The sequence below is a fragment of the Protopterus annectens genome, chromosome 8.part0 (assembly GCF_019279795.1).
Source record: "Protopterus annectens isolate FY-2018-M chromosome 8.part0, PAN1.0, whole genome shotgun sequence".
In the NCBI taxonomy this organism is placed as follows: domain Eukaryota; kingdom Metazoa; phylum Chordata; order Ceratodontiformes; family Protopteridae; genus Protopterus; species Protopterus annectens.
The window spans coordinates 1,098,637,937-1,098,657,730 of record NC_056741.1 but is presented as its reverse complement, the minus strand read 5'-3'; the positions used below and the strand labels follow the sequence as shown (position 1 = coordinate 1,098,657,730).

At 41.3% G+C, this 19,794-nt stretch overlaps 1 protein-coding gene across 43 annotated transcripts in view; it reads left to right on the top strand.

Annotated features, from left to right (window-relative positions):
* Window positions 1-19,794, top strand: part of LOC122809254 (titin-like) — a 3,339,665-nt gene that overhangs the window by 2,567,577 nt on the left and 752,294 nt on the right. For all 43 annotated transcript variants that reach the window (XM_044080625.1, XM_044080596.1, XM_044080621.1 and 40 more), the window contains one exon: window positions 3,530-3,565. In XM_044080625.1, the coding sequence (XP_043936560.1) occupies window positions 3,530-3,565 (36 nt within the window). The remainder of the gene's footprint in view (window positions 1-3,529; window positions 3,566-19,794) is intronic.

The window sequence follows — 19,794 nt, the reverse complement described above, 5'->3', positions numbered from 1 at the left end:
AGACTCAACACATTCCTGGAGGTCCCACAGACTGAAGATACTTATTCCACAGGCCGTAATAACTCTCTTGCATTTGACAATGTAAGGTCAGCTTTCATTTCAAGTACGCATACTTGCATATCCCTATGCACAGGGCTCACGGGCACTTTCTGATATTCAGAAGTTATCTCTGTCTGTTTATGTACCTGTCCTTTGGGCTAGCCAGCATGCCAAGGATTTTCCCCAAAAGCTTAACCCTAGCTCTTTTGCATTTTGAAAGGTATCCATGTGTATGGATGATTGTCTAATCCATGAGCATACCACTCATTAAGTCCTGGTTGCCCTGGATTTCTCAAAGATACTTCTTCAGGGCCTGGGGTTTACACTGAATCTAAAGTAGTTCTCTCTGGTTTCCTATTAGAGGTAATATTTCTGAGGTCTCTCTTGGACGTCTCCATGCAGACTGCCTTCCATCCATATGAGAAGGTGGAGAACTGCCAAGCTTGCTTTCAGGAATTGGCAACCAAGAACAAAGTCACCACCAATGAGTTCCTAAAAGCCCTGGAATTCATGGCCTCCGTCGTACTGATGGTTCCTGTGGCCAAGTTCTACATGTGGGAGATTCATTTGTAACATGACGGCTTGCGTAGACCCAATATTCTTACTCATTGTACCAACAAATCCTCATTACCCTTTGTATTAAAGGAATTGCATTGGTGGATTACTCAGATCAAACAAAATGTGGGTCTACGATATACTCAAGTACTTCCTAATCATTTCATTTGAATATATGTCTCAAACTTTGCCTGGGGAGCTTACTGAAAGGGCATCAGAGTACAGAGCTTGTGGAACTACCAACAGAGAAAAAAAGCATATTAACTTAAAATTGATGCTGGCTAACTTTCATGGACTGACGGCAGTAAGCAAGCTTTATAATGGGAGAACACTGCAAGTGGTGGCAGATAATACAGTTAAGTGGTACATCAGCAAGGAAGGGGAGAGAAAATTAATTGCACCATCTCTGCAGTTTAGCTATGATAGTGGGAAGTGGTGCTCCAGTACAAGGTAAATATGAAAGCAATGTACATCCCCTCAAAATTATATTTTGTGGCAGCAGGACCATGGCATATCACCAGGAGTCCATGTTGCACTGGGAAATCTACAACTACAAATAGGTCTCTTTGCTTTCAAGGAGAAGAGGAAACAGACCTTTACTCCAGAAGCCGATGTAAGGAGATCTAGGTTATCGATGTGTTTTCCATAACTTGGACAAGTCACTTCCTATAAGAACCCCTTTCCCTTGGTCCTCAGGAATGTGAGGAAAGGAAAAATGATGATGTTCCTCTTAGCCTTTTTGGCCAAGGCAGCTATGGTTTTCATTACTAATGGAGATGGCAAAGGGACATTACCGGAAGTCAAACCTACTGCCTAAGGAAACAATCACTTTCATCCACTCCATCCTGAAGACTTGGCAGCTAATAGTTTGGAAGGCAAGCTATTACTGTCCCTCTGATGCTAGGATACAGAGGGTGTGCTCATAACTTTTAAAGAATCCAGGAGACCTACCATAAGGAGGTTCTATAGCTTCAAGTGGAAAAGTTTCTCCTAGTGCCAGGAAAGAGTTCAGGACCCAGGACCCCTTGATTTATGCTTAAGACTAGATTTGTCTTCACCTCCATTAAGATACACCTCTCAGCCATTTTGGCATGTCTCTCTTGGGATCAGCCATTTTCTTGCCTTTTCCTTGTTAATCAATTTCACAAGGGAGTCCTGCAGATTTGGCCACCAAGGAAAAGAGTGGCTCCCTCCTGGAGCTTAACTGTATACTTGAAAACATTACATAGGCTCCTTTTGAGGCTGCATCTAATGATCCTTTGAAATTATCTCGCTAAACAGGTGTTCTAGTAGCCATTACCGCAGCCAGAAGGGTTTCAGAGCTGTAGGCAGTAATGTTTACCCTTCCTTTTTTGTAGTTGTCCATAGGGACAGAGTAAACCTCAGAATTAGCTCCTCTTTTTATGCTTATGGTAGTCTCTGAATTCTTCTTCAATGACACCATCAAGATACTAGCCATCTTTTTGCATCCTCCAGAACCAGAGGAGGAAGAATTCTTTACTGTCTCAATGTTCAGAGACATATCAGGTTTTACATGGCTAGGACTAAGGACATCGGAAAAACTGAGCAGCTGCTTGTTTCCTTTGCTGAGGAAAAAGAAAAGACAGCCAATGACAAAACAGACCATGTCTACTAGGCATTACTGTTGCATTAATTTCTGCTTTGTTCAATGAAAGCTCACTCTACCAAGGCAACAGCCACCACAGGGGCTGTTATGCAACAAGTGGATGCAAAGCCCTTGCAAGAGACAGCCACCTGGTCCACAGTCCACACCTTCACCAAACACTACACGTTTGATTTTCTGTCCAGGGCTAGAATAGCATTTGTGAAGGCCGACCTCCATGGCTTCTTTGCAGTGCCCTGCAAACTACATCTTCCACCCAGCTTGCCTAAGTTCTGGGAGTTGTCCTAGAAGTAATGAACACTGCAGTAGTTATCTAATGAAGATCATAGTTGTATAACTAACTTAGCATAATAGTAGTAATCAGTGCAAACCTGTATGCAGCCTTGTAGTACTGACTACTACTCAAGGAGCTATACATACTTCTCAACTTCTTAGTATAAGAAGTCTGGACAAAGCCAAAACTAATGAGGGGGGGCAAAGGGCCAGCAAATGGTTGAATTTAAATATTACTCTTATAAACTTAGAAAGTTGCTAGAGTAAAAGGGTTTTATGTTCCCCTTGCATTTTGTGAAGGATATGAAGTCCGAAGCTCAAATGTATGTCACTTAGTGAATTCAGGCCTCACTGATTTGCCAGAAAATCACAAATGTTATAAGTAACAGACCAGGCAAAAAATTTGTACAGTTGAAAGGTGTAGAGGGATATCCTTAAAACATCTTAGCCTGAAGTCCTTCATCATCTCTTTTTGTTTTTTTTAAGATGCTTCTTGAGGTTTACCACTTGTCACCTGCTGCGGAAAGCCCCTCAAAGTTAAATACAAAAGATGCATGAGTTATTTGCTTTTTCATTTGATCTTTGAGGTTGCCCTCTACAGGGGATGAATTATTCTGTGAGCTGTGGGATGCACCAGGTGCTGTCCTGGAAACAGGACCTCTATTGAACAAACATTTTAATTTTTTTATTTTGCCAGTAATTTGTTTTCTTGCAGATGTAATCCTTTGTTCTTTTGGGAGTCAAAAACTGAACTAAGGGTACCTTAGCTTTTGGTAACATATGTATGTATCCTTTACATGGGAACCCAAGATGTTGAGAACAATTGGGAGAGACGCAAGAACCTTTTACTTGAGTGTTTCACATATCAAAAGGGGTCTCTGTAAGATTGGCTATTACGGTAAAGACTCATTTATCTGTGATGTCTTAGTATTTAGCTATTTGAGTTGAGGGATTTCATTTACGTAAGTACTGCAGTTGTGCATTTTTGTCTGCATGTTTTTTGCTTTCTTAATTTGTTTTGTTTTTGTTTGTTTTTAGGTCTCATAACTTGCGAAATCAGAAGACGCAAGAAAGGTAAGCAAGCACAATTATGTAATTTAGAGATGACAGATAGGCAGTTAAATATATCTCCTTGTAATAATTCATAAGTAGTTTATTAGAGGGTTTCTGAGTCAGAAGCATTCTACCTGTGAGACAGATAAGGGTGACAGCTGTTTTGGTTGTAGACTGTCTCTCCCTCACTAAAATATGACATATTTTCATTGCTACATTCTTTGCACAGAATTGGTAGAAACATTAGAAATTGAAATGTATTGATTGCATTTTCCAGAAATTTGTTGTTATCTGAAACACTGTTTTACACACTTTCTGTAGTTGTGTAAGTTATAATTTAAGGGGCGAGTAGGCAGAAAAATATTAAAAAAAAAAAAAAACAGTGTAAGAAACTTCTCTGTGTGGAAGATTTTCAGTCCATATATTTCTAGTTAATCACTGTATATTAATCAGATCAGACAATAGTAGCAGAAGTAGCGAACATAAACCCATCAAGTCAAAAAGTAATAATAGAAAATATATAATTCTACAGCATTACTAAGTATTCGAAAGTAATCCAAGCAAGGCAGGCTGTCTGTTTCCAGTTGAAAATCCTTTATTAAGTACACAGACAAGTGATCCAAGTAAAACAAAAATAGAGTAATAATTTCCTCACAAGCTTTCTAAATATATATATACTTTTTATCAGGCATGGGAGTGGTTTATTGTGCTGTAAGACAAAGTGTTATTGGTACACATGTTAAATTCACATCCCTTCCCCCATCAGTGTGACATTTGAGCTGGTCCTGCCCTACCTAGTAGCTGTCATAATAATATATAGCCCTAATGTACTTTAATGGTACATCTTATTTAACCAAATTATTAAGTAGATTATTAAGTCTGTGATTTTATCCAAGGCAATATACTACATGGCTGGAAATATATCAACCTTAGTTCATTTTGTGATCAAAAATTATATATAAATATATGCATATACATTTTGCATGTAAAAATCAGTTTCTATTTTCATAACCTATTGAGACTTCGGGGATACCACGGAGATTACTTATTTTTTGTAGGCAGAAAATATTAATACATTAAGACATGCATACTTTTTCAGGTAAAGGAATTGAAAAGATTGTACAAGCTAGCTGAGTTTTCAAGATACACTGAGGCTGTTATTTTGAATATCCAAGCAGCACAAGCACCATTGAGATGTACGCACATGTACACACACACACACTTCCTATCTAAACTGCATCGAAAAGTACATAGTCATTGCCAGAAAGCCGAAACAGTTTTGCAAATCACCATAAAACAAGTATAAAATATACTGCATTAAAAATAAAAGTCCCCAACAAAGGAGGTAACTGTAGTCTTAATCCCCCTCCCCATATTTTTTCTAATTGTTTTGGTCCCCTTGGACCTCATTTGCACCAGCCTGGTCCCCAGTGCCCCATGTCCATGCAGGGTCTACCATCCATCCTCCTAGCACCCGAACTTACTGCAGTATTTCTGTGGCCGATTGTGGAACCTAAGGGCATTGTGGTGGTTTGGCTCATTTGTGCTTCGGGGGGGGGGGTGTTGCCCTATACACTTCCCTTTTGCTGCTCCCCTTTGCCCACTGATTCTGCCCAGGGGCAGCTTCTCTCTTTGGACCACACCTCCCTTTAAGGAGTGCATCAATGAGCACCCACCCACATATGATGGACATATTCATCTCTTCCCTGCCGCTCTGTCATTCACTGAGCCGCTATTCAAACCCGGGTCGTATTGGACATAGTTGGGGCTTTATCCCAGTATGCTCCAGCACATCTTAAAAATCCCCCTTTATCCGTAAGGGGAAAAATAAGTTAATGTTGTGCACAGATATTCAATAGTCAGCATGTAGTGCATTTTCCTTTGTTGCTTTTTGAAGACCAAAGGTTGAAACCACTTTCTTAGTAAGGCTGTCTCAAGCTGCTTTTGCATAACTGACCACATACTTTGAGCGCTCTGTTTGAATGAGTTCTTTTATTCCACTTATTTCCAGACAAGGTCTTTTTTCTGCTCTGTGTTTTGTAGAGTTAATCACCTCAAATAAGCAATAATTATTTGTGACATAGATTATCTGAAGGCTGTTATTACCTTGTCACAAAATGTACGTTTAGAATAGAACATAATTAGAAAGAGTGCATTGCTAAGGCAGTCTAACATAGCAAGAGTTTCTCATATTTCCAAAGGTTACTACTAGACAGTTGATCAGAGTAGACCATTAGTAACTTAGCTAATGCAGTTTCTACTACCCTTCCATAAGGGTTTGAAGGACCAGGTCTGGAGTAGATTTACAGTTTGCCATCTGGTCATCAAGGTTGTGTTTGAAGAGGGTTAGGAAGCTACTTTTAATATGGAGAGTCTGCCCCAGAGGAGAAGAATTCTTTGGTAGAGGTATCAATCTCACTAGCAAGTTCTGTTGATGTTGCAGTGGATGTTTAGATGTCTTGTGCAGGTGTTTGTGGCATTATCTGTTTTCTGAACACATTGAATGTCATACAGAATAGGATCATTTGAAGTTTTATAGGGTAGACAGAAGTCACCTTAGATGTGTCTGTATGAGATGGAAAAGACAGCTAGAGCTTTGAAATGTTTTTCATAGATCATGTAACTCAGGCCAATAATTTTCTTCATGAGGAAGTGTTGGTATCTTTCAGGTTGCGTAATGTGTTTCGACAGGAACATAAGAAACAATGCATTATATTCCATTATAGATCTAGGGAGGAGTTGAGAGATGATAGCATTTTTGGACCTATAAGATATAACTTTGGTAATCAGCTAAATTAGGAGGGATTTTCTCATGCCCATAGAGACATGGTTACCAAAGGAGACTTTGTTGTCTGTAAAAGTGCCCAGGTTCCTAATAGTTGTATCACTTTTAAGGGGGAGGGGTGTCTTTTATGTGTTGTTTCCAAAGATCATGATACTATACTTTTAGGCATTTAGCTTTAAACTGTGGTTCTGGAACCATTTATTTGTATATGATGGACCATCTTGCAGGCTCAGGAAATTCTCTGACGAGTTGATGATGGCTACAAGTTTGCAGTCATCTGAAAGCTTGGCCAGCCAGAGACCCTCAAAATCAACTTGGATATTGGAAAAATAAATAGTAAATGGGAATGAACCCAATACAGAGCAATGGCGAACTCCGTGGATAGCAAACCTTTTTAAGAACAGTGTGCCTCTGATCCCAGTTTGTTGGGTTTTGCCTATGAGCCAGTTTGCTGTCCAGCAGGGTATGCAAGGATTTACATTTAGGTTGTTTAGTTTGCCTTAATGTGGGTTAGTTTCAAGGGCCTTGCTCAGGTAGGGTATACTGTGTGTCCTGTTTTTGCCCTCATCTAGTTGTACAGGTTATAGGTCACATTAAAGGTGGGAAAAGTTTTGAAATTATTCATTGTGGTCTCATTTTTTATATCACAAAATCCTGTCATTTTAACAGGGGTATGTAAACTTTTTATATCCACTGTGTGTGTTTGTGTGTCTGTGCGTGTGTGTATATATATATATATATATATATATATATATATATATATATATATGTGTGTGTGTGTGTGTATATATATATATATATATATATATATATATATATATATATATATATATATATTTACTATCAAAAGACTGAAAATTCAAAATATTGAATGATGGAATTTGCCCCTTCTCCACTGTCGTGCGATCTTGGAGTTGGTATATATTAGCAGGGGGTGTAGGGGGCAACAGCCCCCCCACATGAGGGGAGCAGGGGGGCTTGCCTCTTGCATAAAAAATGTATTCGATATTTTGAATTTTCAGTCTTTTTTGGGATTCAGTCTTTTGATTTTCAGTCATTTGATAGTAAACCATATATATATATATATATATATATATATATATATATATATATATATATATATATATATAAAGAGAGAGAGGGCAGTATAGTAATGTATAATTGTTACACTAAGGTATTGAAAGAGGGACAGGTTATAGAGTGGGATGAGGCCAAGAAGACATTTGGAGATCAGGCTATAGACTGCCTTCCCTACCTGGGATTGTATCAGTGTATAGGCTCTGATAGGGTTTTTAATTGAATCTAGAACAGAAGTTGCTGTTAAAAAAGAGATAATTTGTAGGACATGTAAAATATTGCATGGAAACTATAAGAAACAGTCTGAGGAGGTCGGAAGAGACTATGAAGAGAGTCTAAAAATGGAGTTTACAAGAGAGCAATGGGAGAAAGTATGTATGGCTCCCAAGTATGCAACATAGTCCAGAAGGTTCAGGGTTTTTGCTTGGAAGTGTTTGCATAGATATCTTTATACCCCAAGCAGACTTCAAAAAATGTTTCCTCCGATGGATACCAAATGTTAGAAGTGTGAAGGGGGAAAAAATAGGTAACTGGGAACATATGTTTTGAAAGTGTGATGAGTTAAGAGAGTTTAAAAATTCCCTACAGAGTACTGTTATCAGAAATATTTGGTTAGCAAATGGCCGTAACTAAATAAATGATTCTTTTGAGCTGGGACGCAGGATATGAAATGTCTAAACTTAGCAAGACCTTGCTAAGTTTTATTCTGTTGACTGACAAAAAGCAGTTAATAGAAAATAGAAATCCAAGTCTAAGCCAAATGTATCTGAATTATTGAATATTGTAAAAGAGATAAAAGAACTGGAAGAGAGATCTTTAGGAAAAGGAGAGGAGCAAATTACTTGGAAATAAATGGAAACTGTGGGAACAGTGCACAGAATAATGTTCTGTAGGAGTAGTGATGCTTAAGGGAAGGCAGGAATTGAGCAGTTTTTGTAATGTTGAACTGATGATAGTTACAAAGGAAGAAAACATAGTATGTAATGTATGTAAATGGAAAAAAAATATTAATAGGATCATAAGATCATGAGAAGTTACTAGGCCACTGGCCTTGAGGCCTTTGTAAGCCTAGCCAAGTGTTTAGCCCATGCATAGACAAATCAGCACCCGATGCCCCTATCCAGTAGGGACACTGGTGGAATCCCAGGGATGTATTTTCTATTTCCCATCCAGTTATCCAGATTGCGCTTAAAAGGGGTAAAGAGGGTACTCTGCTTGACTTGGAGAGGGAGTTTATTCCATAGATGGGGGAGTCTCTGGGACACAAGTCTCTCCTGCCAGCAAGTACTGTTGATGTCACAGACCAGGTTGAGGCTGCATATGTGGGTTATTCGAGTGGAGCTTGACTTGCGGATATGCAGCAGTCCCATCAAGGTGGGGTCCAAGATTGCCTTGTAAGCCAGACAGAGGTCACCTCTGAGGAGTCTGTATGAAACAGATTAGAGGCATAGAGCTTTTAGCCTGTCTGTGTATGGTAGATATTTGAGGCCCTGGATTCCCTTGGTGAGGTACCTCTGGTCTCTCCAGCTGCTGCATGTGCTTTGCGAGGTACATGCCAAATGGGGCATTGTACTCAATAATGGGCCTTATAAGGGAAGAATACAGGGATGTTATGACCTCCTTGTCCCTGGATGAGATACCCTTACTTGAGGTGGGCCATGTAGAAAGCTTTCCATGCAGTGGAAACAACATGGTGGTCAAAAGTCAGGCTGCTATCAATCTGGGTGCCCAAATCCCTCACAACTGACTGCGTGCTTAGAACGTTGTTTTTAATGTGATAATTTGTGGGGACATCTCTTTCCCCAGAGGGGATGATGATGATGCATTTTTTTTTTTTGTATTCATCTTGAGCCCATGTTTCTGGCACCAGTCATTTGTTTGGGTGAGACCCTCTTGGAGGATGTCCACGTCACTAGGGGAATTGATGACCGCTCCCAACTTGCAGTCATCTGCAAACCTGGTCATCCATAGCCCACTGGTTTTGGCCTATACCTCAGAAAAGTATATCCCAAATAACAGAGGCCCCAATACCAAACCCTGGGGTATGCCACTCGATACAGGTCTACTGCTTGAGGTGGCTTCCCCCATTTTGACTAGGTGGGTTCTATCAGTGAGCCAGTTGGGTACCCATCTGGTAACATACGGATTGATGCCCAGTTGAGAGAATTTATCTATTATGCCCGAGTGGGGAATAGTGTCGAAGGCTTTGGCCAGGTCAAGGTAGGCAGTGTGCACTGTCTTCCCCTCATCCATGGCTTTGCTGAATGTCTCAAAAAAGTTGACCAAATTTAACGGACATGACTTGACAAAGCCAAACTGTGTGAGTTCAAGTGTTTGGAGGTTGCCAATGTCCTTTTTTTTTGAGGTCCATGATGATCAATTCCATGGGCTTGCAGATCAGTCTAGTTAGGCTTATGGGTCTATAATTTCCCGGATCAGTGGACGCTCCACCTTTGTGTAAAGGGTTGACAGTGGCTGTCCTCCACTCAGCTGGGACAAAATATGGTTTGTTTTCTTTTCTATTAATGTATGTTTTCTATATAATGATAATTTAATGTAGATGTTTAAAAAAGAGTTAAGCATGTCTGAGTTACATATGAGAATTCACAAGGGAGGAGAGAATGCAAAGGGACATTTAACTGCTTTTTTGTCTTGAAAATATTACTAGAAAAAGAAATAGGTAGCCTGCATGGTTTTGTTCTAGTATGTAGCATGTATGCATGTAATCTGGTGATATGTTGTGTCCACATTTTGTAATGTGACTTTCTTACGTAAATACATAAAAACCTTGTGTTCCATTTTTTTTCTAGTGCTGACAAAAAATCAGTTGGCTTCACAAATGCATAGGACATAAGTGGCATAAACAGAATATTCCTTCCAATTTGGAGTCAGTGATGAGAGCTTGGAATCCACTAGTCATACGTTGCTTGTGATCACAATATAGATTCATAGATTCATAGTACTGTTAGTAATCCTGGCAACTGCATTATTAAAAAATTGTGAGCAGATACTAAATCTTACCTGGTTTGGGATGCAAGCTGCTATAAAACAAGAATTTGTTTTTCAGAGATGGTTTCATAAATATCTTTTTGTACAAGGTCCACTACTCCAAGGCTGAGCAAGGAGTAAGGCTGAAACATGGCACCCTGAAATTCTAGAGTCTTGTTTCAGAATTTTGCTGTTCATTCAGTTGTAAAGGTATGGAGAGTACCTTATAAAACATGTGGTGTCTACAGTTATACAGATGTTCTTCATGTTCCACTGCTGCAGTCATCACATTTGGGTTATCCTGCCAGGGGTAGCCCTCAGTCGGCTCGAATACCCGAGGCTTAGTATTTCTGTGTCAGTTGCTGTTGCTCCAGGACTGACGTCAGGTCAGAAGTGGTATAAAATCAGGCAGCCGACACCATTACCCCAGTCTTTCTTGCCGAGGAGCTCGAAGCAGAAGCAGTTTGCACAAGTGCCGTCAGCTGCTACCTGAGATTTTGTTTCCAAATTGAAGTTGAAGTCTTCTAAAGCTAAGTACCCCGTTGGGGATCCTTTTTTCTTGCTCTAACCAATGTCAGAAAAAGTTAACAATTGTCTCGCCTGTGGAAAGCAAATACCACACCGAGACTTCCATTCTTACTGCATCACCTGTTTAGGCCCAGACCACGACGTCCCTCACTGTCACTTTTGTGCTTTGCTCAATGCCATAACTATACTTTGTTGAGCCCTTATTGTAGCTAGATATTTTTGCTCTCAGTACTTGAATTCCAATATGGCTTCGGTAAGCCATCCAACTACCGATCTTCCGAAAAAACGTAAGGATAAAGACAGAGACAGAGACCGCACAGTTACAAAACCGCCGATGACTTTTCTGTTAAGCAAGTAGTCAGTTTTCTGGTCCTCAGTGAGGCGCTTTCGCAGCCCCTGATGCCTGCTTCTGTGGATTCGCAGGCCGCTACCAAGACCCTTTTGTAGTCCGGTATGCCGTGAGACTCTTCTTCGACTAAGGATCCTGCGGATGTCTCTACCTTGGATGGATCTAGAACTGCTGAGCAGGCACTGGCTTCCATGGAAGTACTTCACACTGCCGATACTCGACACAAACCAACGACTTCTTTCACATCTTCAGTTCTTTCTAAAACTACCGAGTTTCTAAGGCCCAGGATACGAACTTCACCCCAAAAAGATGACAACCCAAGCTTAGGCACCTGCTTCCTTGCCTCAATCTCAAATGCTTAAAATGGCAGAAGACCTTATTATGATTATTAGGGGAAGCCAGCCTACCCCTTCCAAAAGAAAAGAGACTTGTCCCCAATAGTTTTATCTGAACAGGAGTCCGATGACTGATGCTTCTGAATATGAAGACATGCAACCCTTCTCTGCTTATGAGGATTCTGATGCAGAGGAATCCATTCCTTATGCCTTTCCACCCGAGGATTTTTCATTTGGTGAAACCCTTCATACTTTAAGGGAGCATTTCCAATGAGAATGTTAGGTCTACCTTCAGTCAAAAAAAGAGACTCAGGGAATTCTTAGATTTACCACAGCACAGACATTTGGCCATTCCTCCTGTCCTGGATGTTGTTGATGATGTTTTTATGGAATATAGTTGGACTCCTGACACCCTTCCTCCTGCTCCCAGGAAACCTGACGGTTATTGCAGAGTCCCTGACTCTCTCAAATTCCTTTTCAAAAATCCTACTGCTGACCCAGAGGTCATATCTCAAGGGCCTAAAGAAATTAAAGCAACCTCAACTAATAAACCCACCCCCTCAGACAGGGATTCCTGAGCTTTAGACAGATGGGGTAAAAAAGTATACACCTCTGCTACTCCTGCATATTAGAGCACTAAAGTGTCAGTTCCACATGCTGAAATAGCAGCATACCATGAAACTCTTCCAACAAAAAATATCTTCCTTTCCTGCTTGTGCAGAAAATTAAGAATTACAGGAACTTATGCATTCTGCAAGCCAAATTACTAAGCACACCTTGCAGTGTGGCTCTGACGCCCTAGAAGCATCTTGCAGGGCAGCAGTTACTGGCTCTGTCCTTAGAAGGCATGCTTGGCTTAAGGAACAGACCTTGTCAAATCAAAATTATTAGACGCTCCATTGAACAAAGACAATTTGTTTGGCACCAAGGCAGAAGAGGTCTAAAAAAGATGGGAGAAAATGCTAAAGTTATGCAGACAGTTGACGTTTTTACAGGTCCAGCCTCTGAGGTTCAGTAGGCATTGCCCCTCCAAGTACTGGTCCTTTCCGGCCCCCTCCAGGCCAGCTCAGCCCAGACACAGGGGAAGCAGACCCCCCCCCCCAGACAGCAGCCGCAGGGAATGCAGAGATCTAAACAATGGAGTTTCTCCTCTTCAAAAACTGGGATTGCTAAGCCACCCCCTTATGGTAAGAACTCGCAATGACTTTACACCTCCACCCCTTACCTCTGCCCACCTGTTTGTGCCCCTAGGAGGAAAACTCTCATTCCATGCAAACAACTGGGCCTCTGTTACCAGTGACTGATGTGTCCTCAACATAGTGTCCAAGGGATACACATTTTATTTCCACACTCTTCTAACCCCAGAAGGGTTCCCAGATCTTCCTCCAAACCAGTGGGCAGAGGCCAAAAATGCAAGTCCTTTCCATGCTCTCCAATACATCATGTATCTGCAGACCAGATAGGCCAAGGTTTTTATTCCAGACTCTTCCTGGTACCCAGAAAAGAGGGCACCTGCCCATTCCTCACTCTATCCATTCTAAACACCTTTCTGGTGATACCAAAATTCAAAATGCTCACCCTCCAGCAGCTTCTTCCTGTGCTTTCCAAAGATGCTTGGTTAGCCACCCTAGACCTAAAAGAGGCCTACCTACACATCCCAGTCAGGGAATATTGCTGGAAATATCTACGTTTCAGGGCAGGATTTATGCACTTTCAGTTCTGTGCGCTTCCCTTTGGCTTATCCACTGCTCCCAGAGTTTTCACAAAATGCCTGACTCCAGACATTGCTTTTTGTAGACAAAGAAATATTCAAATTTATACCTACTGACCTCCCTGGGGTATACTATCAACGAAAAGAAATAAAAACTAGTACCCACACAAAAAAAATGTATTCCTGGGAGCAAGCCTGGACACAGCATCCCAGATGGCATTCCTTACTCCAGAAAAACAAGCCTGCCTGACAGGCTACTTCTGTCAACTAGCCACCAGACCCCACTTATCCGCAAGGAAAATCCTGCAAGCTCTAGGGTTCATGGACTTCTGCATTCTACTCATTCCATATGCCAGACTGCTTATGAGGAAACTACAGTGGTACCTAAAAAGCCTTTGGTGTGTCAACCCTGTCAAGACCTGGAAACTATCATTCCAATGATAACTTGTCCAAGGAAAGATTTTCTTTAGTAGGCAGCAGCATGCAACCACAACAGGGGACTTCCCTTCTCACAACCCCACGCCACTCAGACCCTCACCACAGACGCATCAGATTATGCCTGGGGTGCACACCTGGACGGCAGGTGCATTCAGGGCCATTGGGGCCCAAACCAAATACATCTGCACATCAACCAAAAAGAGATGATAGCTGTTCAGCACATCCTGACAGCTTTCAGAACCCAACCCCCCCCCCTCCTCGGGGCCTCTACTGATCAAAACAGACAACACCATAGTGATGTGGTATATCAACAAGCAGGGAGGGACTCACTCTTATCCTCTCTGCAAGGTCGGCTTGACCCCTTTCACAAGGCCTCAGCCATGCAACTACACCTGCTAGCACAATTCTTGCCAGGCTCCCTAAACTCTGTGGCAGACGACTTAAGCAGAAACCTGCTAGACCCACATGAGTGGCAGCTAGACCACCAAACCTTCATCCTTGTAACCCAGAAATAGGGCACCCCCTAGGTGGATCTATTTGCCTCCCACTCTAGTCATCAGCTCAGCAAATTCTGCACCAGGGAGCCTCACAGCAAGCCCTAGAAAGTGTATGCTCTATCCTTCCAGTGGGTAAACCTCTCGGTCTATGCATTTTCCCCTCTACCACTCATTTCAAGGGTACTACTCAAAATAAGGGAGGAAAAACCAAGGGTAATCCTGATTGCCCACACCAGCACTGGTACCCACTGCTGCGCAGCCTGTCACCCCTGCCACCATGGCACCTACCTCAGATCCCAACAGTCCTGACCCAGAAGAATGGAGATTTCATGCATCCTCAATTGCACACCCTCAACCTGGCAGCCTGGCTAATTCCCTGACCTCTTCTCGAGCTGTCAGCCTAAGCAAAGAAGTCATAGATATTATACGTGAGGCCAGACACCCCAGCACTAGAAAATCCTATGCTGACAAGTGGAAAAGGCTTTGCACCTGGATCCAGGCTTAGGGAACCGAAACAGAGCAGCCCTCCCTACCTCTCATCCTGGATTACCTAGCAGACCTACTGCACAGAGGTTTATCCTTCTCTTCTATTAAAATTCATAGCTCTGCCATCTCTGCTCATTACAGCACAGAGCCACCTCTCTTCTCACAGCCTCTCATCACACAGTTCCTAAGAGGGGCTAACAACTTAAGGCCACCCAGAAGAGCTCCTACCCCAGCTTGGGACCTTAACTTTGTATTGGGAAAGCTCACCCTACCCCCCCCCCTTTGAACCTGCAGCTTCAGCAGAGTTAAAATTCCTCTCTTGGAAAACAGCCTTGCTTCTGGCCATCACTTCAGCTAGAAGAGTTTCAGAGCTACAAGCACTCATGGCTGTAGAGCCCTTCATCATTTTCCATGCTGACAGGGTCTCCCTCAGGACTAACCCATCCTTCATGCCTAAAGTGGTGTCCAGTATGGCTCTCAACCAATCCATTCATTTGCCCACTTTTTTCCCTAACCCACAAAACAAGGGGGAAAGGATTCTACACTCTCTAGATGTGCACAGACAACTCAGATTCTATCTGGATAGGACTACATCTTTTAGAAAAACTTACCAATTGCTAGTCAGCTTCGCAGCAGGGGCAGAGGGCAAGGCCATATCCAAACAAACTCTCCAAATGGATAGCACACTGCATCCATTTCTGCTTCAAACAGCATGGGAAATCGCCCCAAAGGGGGTCAGGACACATTCCATCAGGGCAACCTCCACCTCCTGCAGCTTTTCTCAGAGAGGTCCCCACCAGAGACATCCTGAAAGGCTGCAACATGGACTTCTGTTCATACCTACACCAAGCATTACCACCTGCCTATCTTCTCCAAATCCAGGGCAGGGTTTGCCACCGCAGTCTTACAGGGCATCCTAGCCAGCCCCCGCCCTTTTCTTCAGCTTTGGGAATCAACCCAAATGTGATGACTGCAACAGCGAAACACGAAGAACATAGTACAGTTGTGTACACTTAGCATAAATGTAGATGTTCAAGTGTATTAATTGTTGGAGTCCTGGTCCCCCTCCATCCTCGTTGTCTCTCTCTCTCTCTTCCTCTCTCCTTACAGGGATTTTTTAGTATTTACTTTCTACTGGTGGTGCTCTTCCACCATAACCTAGCTCCCTATTTGGGGGCTCCTGACAGTTGAGGCAAGAAAAACTGATGTAATGGCGTCGGCTGCCTGATTTTATACCACTGACGACCTGACGTCAGTCTTGGAGTGACAGCAATTGACGCAGAAATACTAAGCTTCTGGTATTCGGGCCGACTGAGGGCTACCCCTGGCAGGATAGGGCCGACTGAGGGCTACCCCTGGCAGGATAACCCAAATGTGATGACTGCAACAGTGAATACAGTCGAACATCTACATTTATGGTAAGTGCAGACAACTGTACTTTTTCATAAGCATATCCTTTGATAAGAGGAAGATTTGCCAGAATGTGCAGTACAGTTCTTTAGTGCAATTAATAACAGCAAGTGCCCCTCCATTAGCCTATCAATGCACAAAGCCTTCCTTAACAGTGACCCCCTACCACGAACATATGTAGTAGACTTGTTTAATCTAATGCCCTGCTTACCCTGTCGTAGACATAGAGTTGTGCCTACACCCTCACCTGTCAGTGAGATGAGATTCTCCATTATTCCCCTTGTACATAGCAGAAACACTTTAATTTTTAGGTGTTTTATTGTTCAGCCATTTTCCCTTTGCTGTCAGTTTCACTGCATTTTATGATATGCTCAGCCATTGTAATATTTCACTGATTGTTTTTTTATGAGTTGGCACTACAGTTGTGCCTTGGGAGATGGATTAGATGCCATATAAGTTACCATAATTTCCAGGCTCTCTTACTCTTAGCACATTCTTATTGTTCTGAGTTCTTAGGCAACCTGCTTCCTCTCTTGCTAGTAATGGGAGTCACCAACAACCTTCCCTTGTATCCAGCCAGTGTCCCAAGTTCATTTAGTGGCTTGGGCATCTGGTGAATGCTGGAGCAGGGGAAGAGGAATGTTGAGGCTGCTGACCTCTTTCACTGAGGGTGGGTTCAGGGATGTGCTGTTTGGTTGCACAAGTGCAGCACAGATACTGTGTCAAAAGCAAAATGCTGAGTAGTAGGAGCATGATGTGGTTAAGTTACTAAAGTGAGTGGAAAGTGTGAATTACAAAATATGTAAGGCTTGTTAAACAGAATTAATGTAAGGCTTAGTGGGTTGTTAAGTAGAGTGAGGCACTGAACTATTCACGGTACCACTGCGTTAAATCCTGTCATGTAAGAATTATTTAAAAACATGCATTGAACAATTAACAGGTTTCGGTATCCACCATAATTATGTATGGTAGATAGCTTTAGATAACTGAATCCTGATTTATTTATATGTGTGTGTGTGTGTGTGTGTGTGTGTGTGTGTGTGTATATGTATAATATATATATATATCTGCAGACATAAGTTTGGTAGCCACGTTTATCACTGCCATATGCATTTGACTGGCTCTGCATTTTGTTTTGACCTTTGTGACCAGGCTGTGGCTAAAAAAAAGTACAGTAGGTTACCCATCTACCCAGTAAGTTGTACAGGTAGGAATGAAGCAGTATAAAACCAAGACATGGACACCCGTTTTGACTTTTGGATGGGGGTGATTGTGTATGAAAGAGAACTTGCTTCAGGAAAAACACTCTGAATAAAAGCACACTTAAAGTGCGAGTCAACCTTCCTGCATCCTTCGCAACCCATGTCACACCAGGGACAGTGCTTCCTACTACACATCCCAATGTGTCCTGATCTACACAGTTGCCTACAAAACCATCTGTACCAAAGACATCTGACAGACTAAAGTCCACCTAAGCAAGTAATTTAACAGATTCATTAGGATTAGTTTCAGCTATGGAAAGGGGAAGAAGGCTTTATGCAGTATGGTATACCTCTTTAACATGAAAAATAATATGTCATTAACACCTGTGTGGTGGAGACTGTCACACCTCTAGCAGCCTACACACATCCTTGCATTCCAGAGCATTTTCTGAAAAATCAACGTAAAACTCATAGGATAAACAAATGTGAATATTTTGTGAACCATTAAAGCTATTAAAACTTTACAAATGGCAATATTATCAGTAAAAATATTCTTTGCAGTGGTAACTGTCAGTGCATTCCTATTCTTTCCATAAATACTATATTATATTATAATGCACAAAACCCAGGTTTGTACTTTTTAAACAAAGAAAAAATCTCTGATATTCCACCACAGCAAAAATCCACCACGATAGAGTCCTGTGTCAAACAGCAAGGAAATTTAATGGAAAAAGTAAAAACAGCATTAAAAATCCATAGTGATAAAATAAGCCCTTTCGGCTATTGAGCCTTCTTCAGATCGTTATCTTTTAGTAGCAATGCCTAATATTTATACTATAAACTAGCCAATAAGGTTTAAAATCAATTAACTTTTCAACCAATCATGTCAATTCATTCTTAGTCTTTATTAGAATATCCAGTAATCTTTCTTTACACTTCTAAGTAGTCAATAGCTATGATTTAAAATTGGTGCCAGAAATATGCTAATATACTATGTTGGCCCATCCTACCTCAGCTATATGCTATTATACCATGACCCCCCCAAAACGTGCACGCTGATTGGCCATCGTGCACATTGTAAATCGAGTTATACTAATGGAAAAAGGTCCGGTCGCCCGGACTTTTTTCCATTAGTATAACTCTACTTTTAAAACACTGTCTCGCTATGTTAAATGGGTTTAACATAGCGAGACAGCTTTAAAATAAGCAACGGAGATCTCCGTTGCTTATTTTAAAACTGTCTCGCTATGCTAAGCCCATTTAACATAGCGAGACAGGTTTTAAAAAAAAAGCAACGGAGAAAGCAAGATCTCCATTGCTTTTTTTACTGTTTTCGCTATGTTAAATGAGTTTAACATAGCAAGACAGTTTTAAAATAAGCAACGGACATCTCCGTTGCTTATTTTAAAACTGTCTCGCTATGTTAAACCCATTTAACATAGCTTACAGTAAAAAGCAACGGAGATCTTGCTTTCTCCGTGCTTTTGCTCACAACTCTGATGTACTGCGCAGGCGCAGTACATCAGAACTGCCGCGGATGCCAGACATCTGCGGAAGGGCAGTAAACAGGCATTATACTATGCCATTATTTAAGAAAAGTAATAGTTTCTTTTCTTAAATAATGTCATGGTATAATAGCAGTAACCCACTTCTGGGTGTGGGTAATGCTGTATTTACCCACGGTTGGCTTTGTTTGGTTGCTCGGGCTTCGCCCTCGGGACCAAACCACGCCAACCGTGGGTAAATCCAGCATTACCCACACCCAGGCGTGGGTTATTGCTATAATATGCACTTCTCTGCCTAGTTTTTTACTGGCTATAAGTGCCGAATGTATCATTCCAATGAATTTAGTTTTACAAAGCAAATTTTCATTAAGGATGTGTACATGTTCTTGCTTCATAATAGTGATAGTCTTACAACAGGTATATTTGGACATTGTTTTCTATCAAGGCAGTGAATAGGGACGTCATTTTATATATTTATATTTATATATCTAGAGATTATTTAGTGAATAATGGACTCTCTATATAGTAAAAGGACATAAAATTATAATGTGCAGCTATGCATTTTTGTGCTGACTGAAGCAGAGTTGACATAGTGACCATGCTTTTGGCTGTGCCAATAATATTTTAATAGTTTGGTAGTTATAGATAAGAATTGTTTCGTATATCTGGAAAAGTAGATAACTGTTAAAGAAGATCATATATAAAAATTATAAAAATTCCAGAAAGGCGACCTGTTAAAGTTAATTATAGTAAGTTTATATGTGACAAACAAAGAAAAATAAAACAAATGCTCTTGAAAAAATGTTTAAAAAGCTAGTATTACCACTTTGGCCACTGGATGGCAGCAAAGTGGAAACAGGGAAGCCATGCAGGAATAAAAATAATGGAAATAAATGCTTCTGAAAAATCTTTAAAAAGTTAGTATTACACTTTGGCCAC